The sequence below is a fragment of the Ovis canadensis genome, chromosome 19 (assembly GCF_042477335.2).
Source record: "Ovis canadensis isolate MfBH-ARS-UI-01 breed Bighorn chromosome 19, ARS-UI_OviCan_v2, whole genome shotgun sequence".
Classification (NCBI taxonomy): domain Eukaryota; kingdom Metazoa; phylum Chordata; class Mammalia; order Artiodactyla; family Bovidae; genus Ovis; species Ovis canadensis.
In genome coordinates, this window is record NC_091263.1 from 74,788,130 (window position 1) to 74,802,964 (window position 14,835).

The 14,835-nt window shown below is 67.0% G+C and overlaps 1 protein-coding gene across 2 annotated transcripts in view; it reads right to left on the reverse strand.

Annotated features, from left to right (window-relative positions):
• Window positions 1–435: 435 nt before the first annotated feature.
• The window catches only part of CHCHD6 (coiled-coil-helix-coiled-coil-helix domain containing 6), a 108,526-nt gene continuing 94,126 nt past the window's right edge, over window positions 436–14,835 (reverse strand). For both annotated transcript variants that reach the window (XM_069562270.1, XM_069562271.1), the window contains exons 6-8: window positions 9,655–9,725; window positions 1,399–1,534; window positions 436–607 (exon numbers count right to left, since the gene is read on the reverse strand). In XM_069562270.1, the coding sequence (XP_069418371.1) occupies window positions 602–607; window positions 1,399–1,534; window positions 9,655–9,725 (213 nt within the window). In that variant the 3' untranslated portion in view covers window positions 436–601. The remainder of the gene's footprint in view (window positions 608–1,398; window positions 1,535–9,654; window positions 9,726–14,835) is intronic.

A 14,835-nucleotide genomic window follows, 5' to 3' on the forward strand; every position in this document is an offset into this window, starting at 1 on the left:
CGGACCACACGGGGCTGGGCCCTCTGGCTGCCATCTCTGCCTGCGCGGCCCCTGCTGAGCCGGGGAGCCGCCCGAGTTTCTGGGGGGCGTCTCCTCAGCCCCCGTGCAGCTGGCGACCCGCCCAGCCCCGGACGCCGCCCGGCCCCAGTCCCGCACCCAGGTGTCACCCCCGTCACGCAGTCCCTCAATCTGCAGCTCCCAGAACCAGCTCACCCGGCCGGAAGTCAGTCTGGTCCTCCCTGCCCACTCACGTCCAGTCCTGCCAGTTCCAGCCCTGGGCTCGGCCTGCTGTGTCCGCTGACCCGCCCCCGAACTCCTAAGGGCCCTGGACTACGCCGCTCAGCAGGATGGACCCTGATGGTCTCTGCAGGAGGCGCTGAGGGCTGGGGCGCGGGGGCTGTGCGCGCACGAGGAGGCAGCCCACAGACCACCAGGCACAGGACGTCTGCTTTATTTATCTGTGAGCGGGACACACACATGCCTTCTCCAGCGCAGGGGCAGAGGCACCGGCAGGGAGGCCGCAGCCGGGGTCTGGACAGTGGCCTCACACCAGGTCCAGGCTTCAGGCTCCACGTCACGGCGGGTCCGGGGCGAGGCTGCATCAGCCCTGTAAGGAGAAGAGCCCAGTTGCCAGGCGCACTGGCCCCAGCTCTGCTCCACCAGTGCTGAGCGGGGGTCCTCCCCAGCGGCCCCCAGGCCTGGATGGAGCCCCCTTGGCTCCGCGCCCATGGCTTCCCGGCCCGGCCCTGGGCCCAGCCTGCTCCACCACTGATGAGCGGGGGTCCTCCCCAGCGGCCCCCAGGCCTGGATGGAGCCCCCTTGGCTCCGCGCCCGGGGCTTCCCACCCCGGCCCTGGGCCCAGCCTCGGTCCAGAGAACGGCTCCCCTCAGCCCACGGAGGGCTCCCTCTGCTCTCTCTCTGTGGCTCCGATTCTCCCAGTGAAGCTGCCTGGATGGCCCCCACCCTAAGGTGCGTTCTGGGGGGACCTGCTCAGCAACACGGGTGGCAGGGCTGCAGCTGGCACAGGCCCAGGGGCACCCACGGGCACCTGCCCCTCCCTGGTGCCCCCCAGGCAGCCCGGAGCTCTCGGGGGCCTGGGGGTCGGCCGGGAGGGTCAAGGCAGGGCCTCAAGGTCAGCCCGGGACCACCACACCCCACTTCCACCCCCAGACCAGGGCCACCAGGCCGCACACTGCCCTCTGCTGCCTGGGCACTCTGCCTCCCACGGGGTGCAGCCCACAGCCACAGCCCTGCCCCGCATCGGGCCTCCTCCCCTACTGCCCAGACGTCAGGACGGGGGCACCCCGGAGGCCAGGGCCTGGCTTGATCCAGCCTCGCTGACTTGGTGCCCACCGGCCCGCCCACGCCCCGCCCGAGCCCAGGGGAGGCCCCGCGTACCTTGTGTGCAGAGCTGACGCAGTGCTGGTAAGCCCTCACCAGGTCGGCGCAGAGCAGCACCTCCTGCAGGCGGGCGCGGTAGCAGTGCAGGATCTGGGCCTGCAGCCCGGAGCACACGGGCTCCACCCTGCGCGGCCTGTGGACACGGGGGCGGGGGGCTGCGGTCACCCCAGAGGGCCCGCGGGGCTCCCCGCCCACCCGCCCTGCTGTGGGCCCGCTTCTCCCCCAGAGCTGTCTGAGTTCACAGCTAACACACGCAGGACGCAGGACACGGGATGACCACGGCGCGCCCAGGGCAGAGCAGAGACGCCCAGACCCCTCCCAGGAGTGTCCGCAGGGGCCTGGGGGTCACCGTCCCTGCTGCGCTCGTCAAGGGAGGCCTGGGCCACACACTAGACTCCACACACACTTATCTGAAGAGCGGCGGATTTCTCTTTCTCAAAGCGTGAAGCAGACACACAAGGCGAAGCAGAGCTCACCGTCAAATCAGCTCCGTTCTGGCGCCTCCCCCACGGCCCCTCCCACCCGCCCCTCCCCCACGGCCCCTCCCCCACGGCCCCTCCCACCCGCCCCTCCCCCACGGCCCCTCCCACCCGCCCCCCCCCCCACGGCCCCTCCCACCCGCCCCCCCCCCACGGCCCCTCCCACCCGCCCCCCCCCACGGCCCCTCCCACCCGCCCCTCCCCCACGGCCCCTCCCACCCGCCCCTCCCCCACGGCCCCTCCCACCCGCCCCTCCCCCACGGCCCCTCCCCCACGGCCCCTCCCCCACGGCCCCTCCCTGGGCCTGACATGCTACCCCGCACACACCCTGTCACACCTGTGTGCACAGGTACACGCTCACATGTGCACTCACGTGTGTGCCCACTCACACGGAAACACACTCACATGGGCACCCACATGCACACACGTGCACACACATGCAGACGCACGTACACACGCTCACACTTGTGCACACACTCATGTGCACACACACACGTGCTCTCACGCCCCAGGACACATGTGCTGAGGACCCTGCCCCTGCAGCTCCAGGCAGGGTGCCATCTCTCACCCCGCACCCCCCCCACGGGCAGCTGAGACCAGGAGGCTCCAGGACACACGCTCAGAGTCTCCAGGGCGCCAGGTGGGTCCACGTGGGAGCCCTGGGGCCCGGGCCGAGCTCGGGCACCAGGGCAGGACCCTGCTCCCATCTCCCAGGGCCTGCAGGAGGACAACGGTTCTGCCCCAGGTCCAGTCCTGAAAGTCCAGCCCCTGCAGGTGCCAGGACAGAACGCTGCTTGCGGCACAGCTCAGAGTGCCCCTGTTCACCGGTGAAGGCAGGAGGGGGGCTCAGTGGCCCTCGCCCCAGTCTCTGACCACCTGGGCCCCAGCGCTGCATGACGCCCCCCTCTCCAAGCCCCAGGCCCTCTGATGTGGACGAGGCTAACGGAGGGCCTTTCAAATGCCTCCGGACAGGCACCCCCTCTCCCCCGCCCTCCCTGAAACACCTTCCTGTGCATTTCCCCCTGCCCTCCTCCACCCCGCTGGCCCTGGGCCAGGAGCCCTGCGCCTGGAGAGCGCTCCAGCCTGGCATCCCCTGCTGTCCTTCACACCAGCCTCAATGGAGGGCAGAGGGCGGGACCGGGGGCTGGGCAAGGCTGGAAACTCAGGACGCGGCCTCAGCTGGAAACGAGGTCTTGGAGGATACGGTGGGTGAGGGTGGGGTTGGCCCCTGATCCAGAGTGACGAGTATCCCCCCAGAGGAGGAGGGACACATCACCAGGAGAAGCCACGTGACACCAGTGCAGAGGCTGCAGAGACGCGCCCACGAGCCGAGGACGCCAGGCCTCCCGGCAGCACAGAAGCTGGACACGCTGGACACAGGCCCGAGACCCTCGAGCTTCTGGGGGAGCTGCCCACCGGCCGCAGAAGCCCAGGAAACACGGTCGGCCGTGTAGGGAAGCGGTGGAGCGCCGGCTGGGCAGAAGCCAGCAGGAGGCAGACGGCTGGCCGGTCCTTTCTAACAGAGAGGGAGCCGCATCCTCCATGACAGAGGGCTCCTCAGCAAGCGGCTCGGCTGGGAAGGCCGCCTCCAGGCTGCCCCGGCCAAGCCTGAGGTCCAGGTCGTTCTGAGAACCAGCTTGCTGGATCCGAACCCACACAGTGGCCCATTCTGCAGGTGGGGACGCTGGTATCAGAGGGCTTAGGTGACCCGCCCAAGGCCACACCGCACGCGACACGCAAGCCTAATGGCCTGCTTGTCTGGCTCTACGGCCCCCAGGCTCCACGCTGCATCCACTGAGATCCACTCCGATTCTGGAAAACTCCCCGAAGATTCCAGGGAAGAAACCACCAAGGGTATAGAAAAGAAGCAGAAGACACACGGGACTCCAGTTCCCCGTGGAGCCGGACATTCCCAAGTGGGAGGGCTGATGCCCAGCCATGTGTGGGCACCCATGCCAGTGGGGGGCCGGCTCCCCCAAACCTGCCAACCCCGCTGCTCACACGCCCAAGCCCAGCCCCCTCGCGTGTCCCTCGAAAGGCTCTCCTTCCGCCAACGAGAGCGCATCACTGCCCTTCTCCCGTCACCACTGCTGACATAACCGCCCCCCGGGGGCTGCAGCGGAACCTGGCTGACAGACATGCTTCCGACACCTCCTTCCTGAGCCACGCAGGCGGAGCGGGGCTGGGGGGCTCCCTGGGGCCAGGCGTCTGTCTCTGTCAGGGCCGGGCAGGCCCAGCTGCTCCCTGAGGACGCACTGCCCCCGCCATGGACACTCCTGTGGGCTCAGCCATCAGCCAGCAGCCACGGGGGCCTCCACCTCGACCCAACCCTGTGACAGCTCGCCCCCAAGGAGATGGGGCGCAGACGGACCCCTAGGGCTGCTTAGCCGTTGACAGCGCTCCTCCCTGGGCCGCACACACACACACACACACACACACACACGTGTGCACAGACACACGCATGCACAGAGCCAGCAGGCCGCTCCTGACTCTGACCCTTTGGAAAGAAGCTGCAAGGGAGGCGTGTGTCCGCCCCACCCCCACCCAGGAGCTCTTGACTCAGCAGACGCGTGGAAGGGACATGGGCCCAGGGGACAGCACGTCTCGGGGGTCAGGGGTGTCCGAGCAGGCCCACGCCAGGACCTGCGGGACACGAGAGCCAGCCCGGGGGTGGAAGCCCAGGGGGTGGGAGGTACCGGGGAAGGTGCAGCGACGCCTGAGGACCCCCCGGACCCGGATGCTGGGGCCCCTCTTCCCCTGCTCTCTCGAGGCCGTCCACCTCCTGCTGACCAGAGGCACCCCAGTCTGGCTCCCCCAGTCCTGAGACACTCCTGGGGCCTTTCCAAGCCCACTGGTGGGGCGCCTGGGCCAGGATCTCCTGCAGAACTGAATTCAGGCTGTCCCCGCCCCCTGCTCCAGCCCCGCCGAGCCCCAGCACCCAGGGCTGACTGGCCACCTGACGTGCTTCCCTGGGAGCTGGCACCCCGTGCGGGACGCGGCCTCCACCCTGCTGCGCCCCTGCTCTCCCGAAGCCTTTACACCAGCGCAGCCGTGCCCGCCCGGCCCTCGCCCTTTGCCCAGAGACGGGCCAGCAGCCCCTACCCGCACGCTGAGGCCCAGGACCCTCAGGGCCGGCTTTCCGTCTGGCGTCCAGGGCACTGCGCCCGTGACAGGAGGCTCACCGGGGGCCGGGCAGGCGTGGTGCCGGGTGGGAGCTGCGCTCGGTGTCTCCCCAGGGCTGCGGCCTATCCCTGGGGTCCGTCTGCAGCTGCAAGGACACGTGGTGGGGGCGCTGCCCCGGCAAAGCACGCCTGAGTGGGGATAAACCACGGCAGGTGTGTGTGCACACGAGTGCGCCTGCACACACGTGTTCTGACCAACAAGCCCCTCTCGGAGGACCGAAGGACGCGCGCGTGAAGTCAGTCTAGGCCACGTGTCATAGCTGGCATCGTATCGGCAGAAGAAAGAAAAGCCGCGAAGCTTCTCAGTCCCCTTCAATACGGAGTAGATTACATAAACTCTGATGCCAAGACTTCCCCGCTGGCCCAGAGGTTAGACTCCACCTGTCCACGCAGGGGACACAGGCTCTGCCCCTGGTCTGGGGAGACCCACACGCCGAGGGCCGTACACTACGCGTGAGCCCAACTACGGAGCCCGCGTGCTGGAGCCGCGCTGGGACAGGGACGCCGCACGGTGAGCGGCCCGCACACCTCCGTGCTGCAGGAGGCGCGTGCAGGGCGACCAGGACCCAGCACGGCCACAAGTCCCAACAACGACTCTGTGAGGTCTGAAGGAAAACTCTGACCTTGCAGGACAGCACGCGTATTTAAAGTGAGCACACAAGCCCACACGGAGAGACAGGGCCACGGGACCAGGAGAGGGGCGCGACGGCACTTCCAGGAGCCCGCCGACGCCTGGCAGTGTGCTGTCCACAGAGCGGGCAGAGACTGAGGACAGGGTCCAGGAAGCGTCTGCCCGTCCCCACCCGCCGCCCACAGGAACGCCGGCCCCACAGAGCTCAATGCGCAGGGGCCTGCGAGTGACCCACTCTGCCCAGGCCAAGCGCGCGCGCGCGCGCACACACACACACACACACTGCGAGAGATCCACGGTGCCCAGGTCACACACACACACGCACACACACACACACTGCGAGAGATCCACGGTGCCCAGGCCAAGCGCGCACGCACGCGCACACACACACACACACACACCGCGAGAGATCCACGGTGCCCAGGCCAAGCGCGCACGCACGCGCACACACACACACACACACACCGCGAGAGATCCACGGTGCCCAGGCCAAGCGCGCGCGCGCGCACACACACACACACACACACACACATTGCGAGAGATCCGCTATGCCCAGGCCCCACACACACACACACACACGCACACACACACAGCGAGAGATCCACGGTGCCCAGGCCAAGCGCGCGCGCGCACACACACACACACACACACACTGCAAGAGATCCGCTGTGCCCAGGCCCCCCCACACACACACACACGCACACACACACACACTGCGAGAGATCCACGGTGCCCAGGCCAAGCGCGCGCGCACACACACAGACACACATACACACACACACTGCGAGAGATCCACGGTGCCCAGGCCAAGCACACGCGCACACACACACACACACACACACACACATACTGCGAGAGATCCACGGTGCCCAGGCCACACACACACACGCACGCACGCACACACACACACACACCGCGAGAGATCCACTGTGCCCAGGCCACATACACACACACACACATTGCAAGAGATCTACTGTGCCCAGGACAAGCGTGCACACACACACACACACACAGCACAGGAGGGCCCAGGCCTTCGGTGTGAAACCTACGTGAACTCCTTGGCTGAGCACTTCCTGCCACGTCAGACCAAGCAAAAGCCGGGGCCGCTGTCCCCACCGACCCGGGCCTGCCCAGCCCTCCCCGAGTGCACTTTACCCCCCGACCAGCTCCACTCAACATGTGAGAGGTTTGCTAGGCTGCAAATCACCCTTCTAATGTTCTCTAATTCCTCAAGACACATTCTGCTGCCTTTGATGAAATAAACACAGCTTCACTGCTCATTTTTACCGTATGGAAAGTATCATAAATTTTATATCCATGATGAGCAGCAAGCTTTGTATTACAGAAGTCCTATTTTTTCTCTTACAGCTTCAACCAGACTTTTGGCCTTGCTTGAACAGGCAGTTGGTACTAAGCTGCTCACGGTCCTGAGTGGATGTACAGAATCCACAACAATAAACCACGAGAGCAGAGCCTCCTGTCACCGGGCTTCCCACCCTACGCGCTCCAGCCAGGCGCCGGGCGTGGTGTCTGTCTCACCACGAGGTGCTGGCCTCCCCTGGGACTCTAGCCTGGCCCTGAGGACCAGGCACCTGGGGATCCCAGGCCCCAAGGACTAGGCACCGTGCAGAGCCGGGCCCCCAGGACTGCTCACGGATCAGGCTCAGGCCCCCAGGACTGGTCACCATGCAGACCCAGGCCCCCAGGACTGGTCACCGTGCAGACCCAGGTCCCCAGGACTAGTTACGGTTCAGACCCGGGCCCCCAGGACTGGTCACCATGCAGACCCAGGCCCCCAGGACTAGTCACGGTTCAGGCCTGGGCCCCCAGGACTGGTCACCGTGCAGACCTGGGCCCCCAGGACTGGTAACTGTTCAGGCCTGGGCCCCCAGGACTGGTCACCGGGTCACGGCAGGGCTGTGCAGGCGCTAGGGACCCAGGGCCACGCGTAAGACGCACACTCTTTCCAAAGCGACTCCTGGCTGTGTCTTTAAAACAAAGAACTAAATATCATAACACTGGTTTTGCTATCTAGAACCAAAGTGACCCCAATTCTTCACTTTTAGAAAGTCTGTACGGAGAAGGCAATGGCACCCCACTCCAGCACTCTTGCCTGGAAAATCCCATGCATGGGGGAGCCTGGTGGGCTGCAGTCCATGGGGTCGCACAGAGTCAGACACGACTGAGTGACTTCACTTTCACTTTTCACTCTCATGCACTGGAGAAGGAAATGGCAACCCACTCCAGTGTTCTTGCCTGGAGAATCCCAGGGACTGGGGAGCCTGGTGGGCTGCCGTCTACGGGGTCGCACAGAGTCAGACACGACTGAAGCGACTTAGCAGCAGCAGCAGCAGCAGCAGCAGAAAGTCCGTATTTTTAACCAGTATGGAGAAGCTCACCCCTGTCTGAGGCACAGCCAGTTTCCCTGACCAAGGAGGCAGCATCGGGAGGGGGGTGGCCTGGTCCCACGGACCAGCAAACCACAGCGGGGCTCCAACAGTGACACCCAACGGCCACAGGCCAGGCCCGGGGGCCAAGGACCCTGAGGGGCCGCCAGGAGCCGATGCCGGGATAGGGCGACATACCCAGCGGACAAGGAGAGAGACAGCACGCCACCTTCCGTGAGCCGTGGGACCCTGACCACTGTCCCCAGGAGGCGCTTGCCGGCGGCCCCCACAGAAGAGCGGGGCAGCCAGGGCAGCTCCAGGGGCGGCTCGGAGGGGCCGTGTCTGCAACACCCCCAGCAGCCTCTGGGAGGAGCTGGAGGTCAGCCTGCGGAGCGCGACCCCAACGGCCAGCAGCCTCTGGGAGGAGCTGGAGGTCAGCCTGTCAGAGCATGACCCCAACAGTCAGTAGGGTCTGGGAGGAGCTGGAGGTCAGCCTGTCAGAGCGTAACCCCAACGGTCAGTAGGCTCCGGCTGGCGGGGCTGCAGCAGCCGTCAAGGGGCCACCCACGGGGTCCTGGGGTCTTGGGGTGCCCCAAGCAGTGGCCCCAAACCGCCCCTCATTTGCGAATGCATTGGGGGGTTGAGGTAACAGCAGGAGTGATGTTTGGGGACACTCTGAGGGGTTCTGAGGAATAATGGCCGCAGGTATACGCTCCATTTCCCAGAGGCTGGAAGGCAGAGAAGCTTCAGAACCCAGGGGCTCGACTCCCTGGGGTCTGACCGCACCAGGGACCCAGGCCCCAGTCCTGGGCAATAAAACCTACGGCCTCTGGAGAGCACGCAGGAAGCCCCAGGGTGGCGGTGGCCAGCCTGTGCCCTGCACCCTGTTTCTCTGGAGGTGGACCCTCGGGACAGAGGGCTCCCGGGTTCCGGCGCCACCGCCTTCAGCCGGGGCCTGCAGACTGCTGCCCAGACCTCTCAGCCATGCACAGAGCCACAGTCACCATGCTTCCTGGGGCCCGTGCTCTGGCCCAGGGCACACGGGCTGGGAGACAACAAAGCCCCTGGGAGGTCAGCAGAGCAGCGCCCTCGTCGCTGTACAAGGCCTGCTCTCCTGCCCCACGGGGCCCTCCTAGGTCTGCACCCCAAGTAACAGCTGCGTTTGCCTCCGGCTGTGCCCCGTTTCCTGAGGCTCCGCCCCCAGGCCCCCAGCACGGGAGGACAGACAGACACGACGCTGTAGCTCAGCCCTGTCCTGCACAAGCTCCCCCAACCAGCATCCTGCAGAGGTATGTGGCTCAGGGCCAGGCCACCCCGGAACCCCCAGGACAGCGAGGCTGGCAGCACCCCTTCTTGACTCCCTGGGGGTCTGAGCCTACAGGACACGCAGGACGTGGGCCTGGAGTGGCTCTGCCCCGACCCCTGGCATGAGACAGACGTGGGGGCCTGTGAGCAGGAAGGGACACTGTCAGTGTCCCTCCAGCAGCCCGAGAAGAGGCACAGGGGCGGGTTTCCCCGAGGGGCAGTGTTTAGCTGCGGCTGGGCTCGCGGGGAGGAGGAGGAGGGGCCCTTACTTGATGGTGCCCTCAATCTTCGTGGCTGCCTCATGGAACTGCTGAGACGACAGCCTGTATGCCTCGAGGTTCTGCGGAGAGAACACAGAGACACAGGTCGCAGGGAAGTCCTGCGGCCCCGCCCCGCCGCCCGGCCCGGCCCCGCCCCGCCGCCCGGCCCGGCCCCGCCCCGCCGCCCGGCCCGGCCCCGCCCCGCCGCCCGGCCCGGCCCCGCCCCGCCGCCCGGCCCGGCCCCGCCCCGCCGCCCGGCCCGGCCCCGCCCCGCCGCCCGGCCCGGCCCCGCCCCGCCGCCCGGCCCGGCCCCGCCCCGCCGCCCGGCCCGGCCCCGCCCCGCCGCCCGGCCCGGCCCCGCCCCGCCGCCCGGCCCCGCCCCGCCCCGCCGCCCGGCCCCGCCCCGCCCCGCCGCGCCGCCCCGCCCTGGCCCCGCCCCGCCGCCCCGCCCACAGACTCCCCTGGCAGCACAGCAAGGGCCCGGCACACACGGACCCCCCTGAGCGAGCCCTCCCCCACCTGTAGGAGAGCTTTATGGACACGTGGTCACACACGCGACTCGTGAGCTCACAGCACAGGCCGCTCAGGGCTACACAGCACCTGGAGACTGCGAGGCCGCAGCCCAGGACGTTCACTGTCCCTTGGGGTGTCTGCTGAGCGCCGTCTGGTCCAAACAGGCCTCTGCCGCCCAGAGATCTGAAGCGACTCGCCCCAAGCCACACTGCAGGCGCAGATGCCGGACTGCAGCCCAGGACGCCCGCCCCACTGCAGGGCCCGCGGGCCCCGGGCGCATGCTGCCCTCCGTCCAAGGAGGGCCCGCGCAGGGGCCGTGGGGAGGCCACGGGGGGCGGAGCCAACGGGGCAGGGGCCGCAGGGGACGGTACTTCTCTGCGCCGGGTGAGCGGCCTCAGGCCACCGGGCCAGCAGCCCACACGCCGCTCTTCCAGGAGAGACTCACACACGCCTGCCCCAGCACCAGCTCCAGTGAGGCCCCAAGAGGGCCTGACGTCTCCCAGGGTGTCCTGAGAAGGACCTCATGGGAGGAGCCTGACCCCGAGGCTGCCTTCAGACACCAGCAGGTGCCCAGTGGCCTGCCCAGGCTTGGCCCGCCCCTTCCCACCGCAGTGCGTGAGGCCTGGTCACGCGGGGCCCCCGCGGCCGTTAGCCTCCCAGCCCGGCGCTGCGACTCCACCTCCACGGGAGACACGGGCAGCCTGGACCCCTTGGACCAGAGGAGGCGACAGGAGGCAGGGTCAGAGCTGGGCAGGGTGGGCACCAGCCCCACCTCAGGGGCTGGGCTGATGGGGGGGAACTGGGACCGGGCCCTCAGCCCTGTCCTGGACCCTTGGCCCAGGGAGCTACCCCCTGGTGGGCACACGAAAGGGGCTCCGGGGAGCAGCAGGGCCCAGGAAGGGTGGAGAATCAGCTCTGGGCCGCGCTGGGGGCTGAACACCCAGTGCAACAGTCAGGAAAGGAGTGGGGCTCCCCTCACCCCACCAGGCTCCCCCGGACCCTGCGAGGACGTGCTGACGCCTGGTCTTCCCCAGGGAGCAGCACAGCTGGATGGGCCTGGGGGCTCCGACCTGCTCCTCCATGCACGGCCTGGCCGGGGGGGCACCTGGGTCTGTGGGGGGCCTGGGTCTGCGGCCGGGCAGGCTGTGGGCTTGGCCTGTGGCAGGTGAGGTCTGCCACAGGAAGAGCGTGCAGACAGAGAAGCACCGATAACCCCGGAGCCACTTCCTCCACGGCCGCAGGACTCAGAGGCCCACCCTCCACCTGCCCGTCCGACCTGCCTGTGTGGGATGGCTGCCCCCACCGCTGCCCTGAAGCAAGCAGCAGCCTGCGTCAACCCAGCTTCCTGGGACTGCTGAAAGGTGCGCCTTCTGAGCCTGCAGCCACTGAGAGCGAGGCCCTACAGACTCCACACAAGGGCTTCGGGAAGGACGGGGAATCCCCCACACACGCCAGGACCCTGTGCGTGCCAGGGGTTCCGCCATAGCCCGACCGCAGGGGCTGCAAGGCTTCATTTTTCAGTGTGGTGGCGCCGTGACCCCCCAGCCCTGCTGCCCGGGAACCCAGCGGCACCCCATCTCCTGCACCTGGCGTTCGCCTGTCCCCTAAAGCAGACCCGAGGAATTCGGAGCCCCTCCTCCGCCCATGAACAGCCGGCCTCCCCGCTCCCGCTGCTCAGAGTGAGTCTGAAACCAGAAGACCTCATCTCCATTAATTAAAGCTGCCATTAAAAATTAAACAACAGGAGTAAGGAGGTGTGAGCCTTATCTCCACGGGCTTTAAGAGTCGTGGTGTTTCTTCAGTTACTTCGCGAGCAGCTTCCATATTTCATCCTGTCTGATTTCTCCAAGGGCCTGGGTTCTCAGCTCAAAAGAGAAGGTGGAGGTGAGGGGGACGGCAGGGGGGGACGCGTCAGGCAGTCCCCATCACACCAGGGTGGGTGCCTGCGAGGCTGGGAGGGCGGTGTGCCGCTCCTGCGTGAGGGCCCCTGGCAGAGGGAGCCCAGGGGGCCCGCTGCCCGGCTTCTCTGTGCCCTGCGGACAGTCGCAGAGCCCCCTGAGCCGTGTTGTGGGCACTGCCACAGAGGCCACGGAGACGGCGAGTTTAAGACGCTCGGGGTGCGTGGGCCCGCACAGAAGAAACAATGAAACTCTAAAATCTGAACACCCACCGACCGGCAGCCAGGGGAATTATCTGGAAGGGAGACGGTGTTTCCCGGAGGAAAGCTCCCCATGGGAGGGAGTTCCAGCTGCGTCGCCCCATCCATGCCCAGAGCGGCTGGCACTGGTGGTGCCCAAGCAGCGGCCCCCAGGAGCGGCTGAGGGTGGAGCAGGGCAGATCTCCCAGGGCAGGGGGACAGGGGGCACACGGCCGGGGCAGAGCGCCGAGGGCCAGGCTGGAGGAGGGGCTCGGACCCCCCCCACCCACAGGAGACAGCATCTCAAGGCACACTTAAGGAGCGAAGAGGAGACGGGCTCGGCCCTGCTCTGCGGCCGCAAGGAGTGAACCGCCGTGCGGGGCCGTGGGGCCCAGGGACTTCAGGGGGACCCCAGGCCGGGGCCAGCCCGCTGGCAGGCCCTCCAAGCCCGGAGCGGCGCTTCCCCGGAGCCCCTCCCGCCAGGCCCCCCAGGGCCTGGACCACCGCCCCCCCCCCCCAACCCACGACCTGGACGCCTCCACAGCCCGTTTCCTGCCGGCAGGGCCCGGCCGCAGTGTGAACTGCTGATTGGAGTGTGGCGCTGGCTCCAGGCAAGAGCCCCCTGTGAGCACCTGTGCCTGTGAACAGTCAGGGGGGAGGTGCCCCGCCGCTTCCTGCTGCAGCCCCTCGAGGCCTGGGCTCCCCGGGGCCCTGCTGAGCATCCTCGCACATTGAGGGGCTGCTGAGTGTGGCTGGGGGGCTGCTGCTCACCCTCAGGAAGAGAAAACGAGCGTCCTGGGCAGCTCCGTGTGGACAGTACCCCTGTAGATGCAGACATCAATGCAGACACGCACGCCCACACGCACACACTCCACACTAGGCCCATGCAACACGGGGTCCACACTCGCGCTCTGTAGCAGGGCCCTTCAGGATGGGGGTCGGCTCCGGCTGGAGTGGGGAGCTGCTGGGAGCGCACGTGAGGGACCGGGACACCTGAGCTGTGCGATGGTGGCGGGAGGCTGGCCGCCAGGCGGGCAGTTCTGTCCTCACAAAAGCCTGGCAGCCAGCCAGGCCTCCATGCGGGTCAGCTGCTTCTCACACTTGCAGAAACATATTTGGCTAAATGAATAGCTAATTAGTTTGAAAACAAAATGCACAGCACAACAGAAAATTAAAAAGAATTTTTCAAAATGAAGAGACACAAATTTAACTCCACTTCTGTGACTTGCTGGTGACCAAACCCTGAGCAAAGGGCCGCAGGGTCAAGGTCCCAGGACCGCTCCCCACGGGCAGCTGGAGGACCAGGAGCCACACGGGGAAGGGACTCAGGCCACGGGGGTACCGGCCAGGCTCCCCACGCAGGGGTGCTTGGCATTGAGACCGGGCCCCAGGCTCAGAGGACGCTCCCGTGGCAGTGACGCCGGCACCTGCTTCCAGAACCTGGCTCCAGGGCTGGACACGTCCCCGAGCGGCCAGCCGGGGCATGGGCCCGCTGGAGGCCGGGTCAGGGGCCTGCAGCAGCAGCGCTCACAGCCTGTCTGATGGGGCAGACTGGCCCCGGGCCTGCTGGTCAGCGTGCTCCCACAGACCTGAGTGCTCAGGACGCCTGGGAGCACAGGTGTGCAGAACCGAGGTGCCCACAGGCAGCATAGCCGCTTTCTAAACTCCTGGGGCCCTTGGTGGGGCCCCGCCTCTGTGCTTCCCTGTCCTTGTGGCCTCACACCTGCAGGCCTCAGCCCTGGAGCCACAGGGCCATTGGAGCCCAGCCTGCAGGCTGCTGGGTGGTGGTCTGGGGTAGGCCCAGGCATTGGTGTCTAAAGAAGTTCCCGGAGCGGGGTGGGTGGGGGGTGCCCTGGGCACCTAAAGTGAGAACCGCTGCCCCCAGCCAGGGGCGCCTGAGGCTAAGCCTGCTTTGCTGCTGAGGACGCCGTGCCATCAGCCACGGCTGCTACTCCACAAAGAACCCCACCCTCTGGGAAACCTGGCTGCAGTCCGAAGCGGCACACTGCAGAGTTCTACGTTCCCCAGGAGCTTGATGCTTGTGGTCTGAGAACTTTAAAGAGAAAATCAAAGGAGGGAAGAGGGCGGACTGCCTCAGGGGCCCTGTCGCCTCCCAGGTGACTGGAAACACAGCCACTCGCACAGTCCGCTGTGCAGACAGGCCTGCTCCCGCGCCCCTGAGCAGGCGAGGCTTCTGCGTGCTGTCACCACCTCTGATGCCGGCTTCTGGTCTCGGGACAGCTTCCAGAGGCTGCCGGCAGGCTCTGTGGGGACGCACGGCACCGCTCAGCGTGTTCTGGCTGCTGCTCAGTTGCCCAGGCGCGTCCGACTCTGCGACCCCACGGACGGCAGCACCCCAGGCTCCCCCAGCCTTCACCAGCTCCCGGCTTGAGTGTGAGCTTGAGCTTGCTCAAACCATGTCCACTGAGTCGGCGATGCCATCCAACCATCTCAACTTCTGTTGCCCTCTTCTCCTCCTGCCTTCAATCTTTCCCAGCATCAGGGTCTTTTCTAATGAGATGTTTCTTCACATCAGGTGG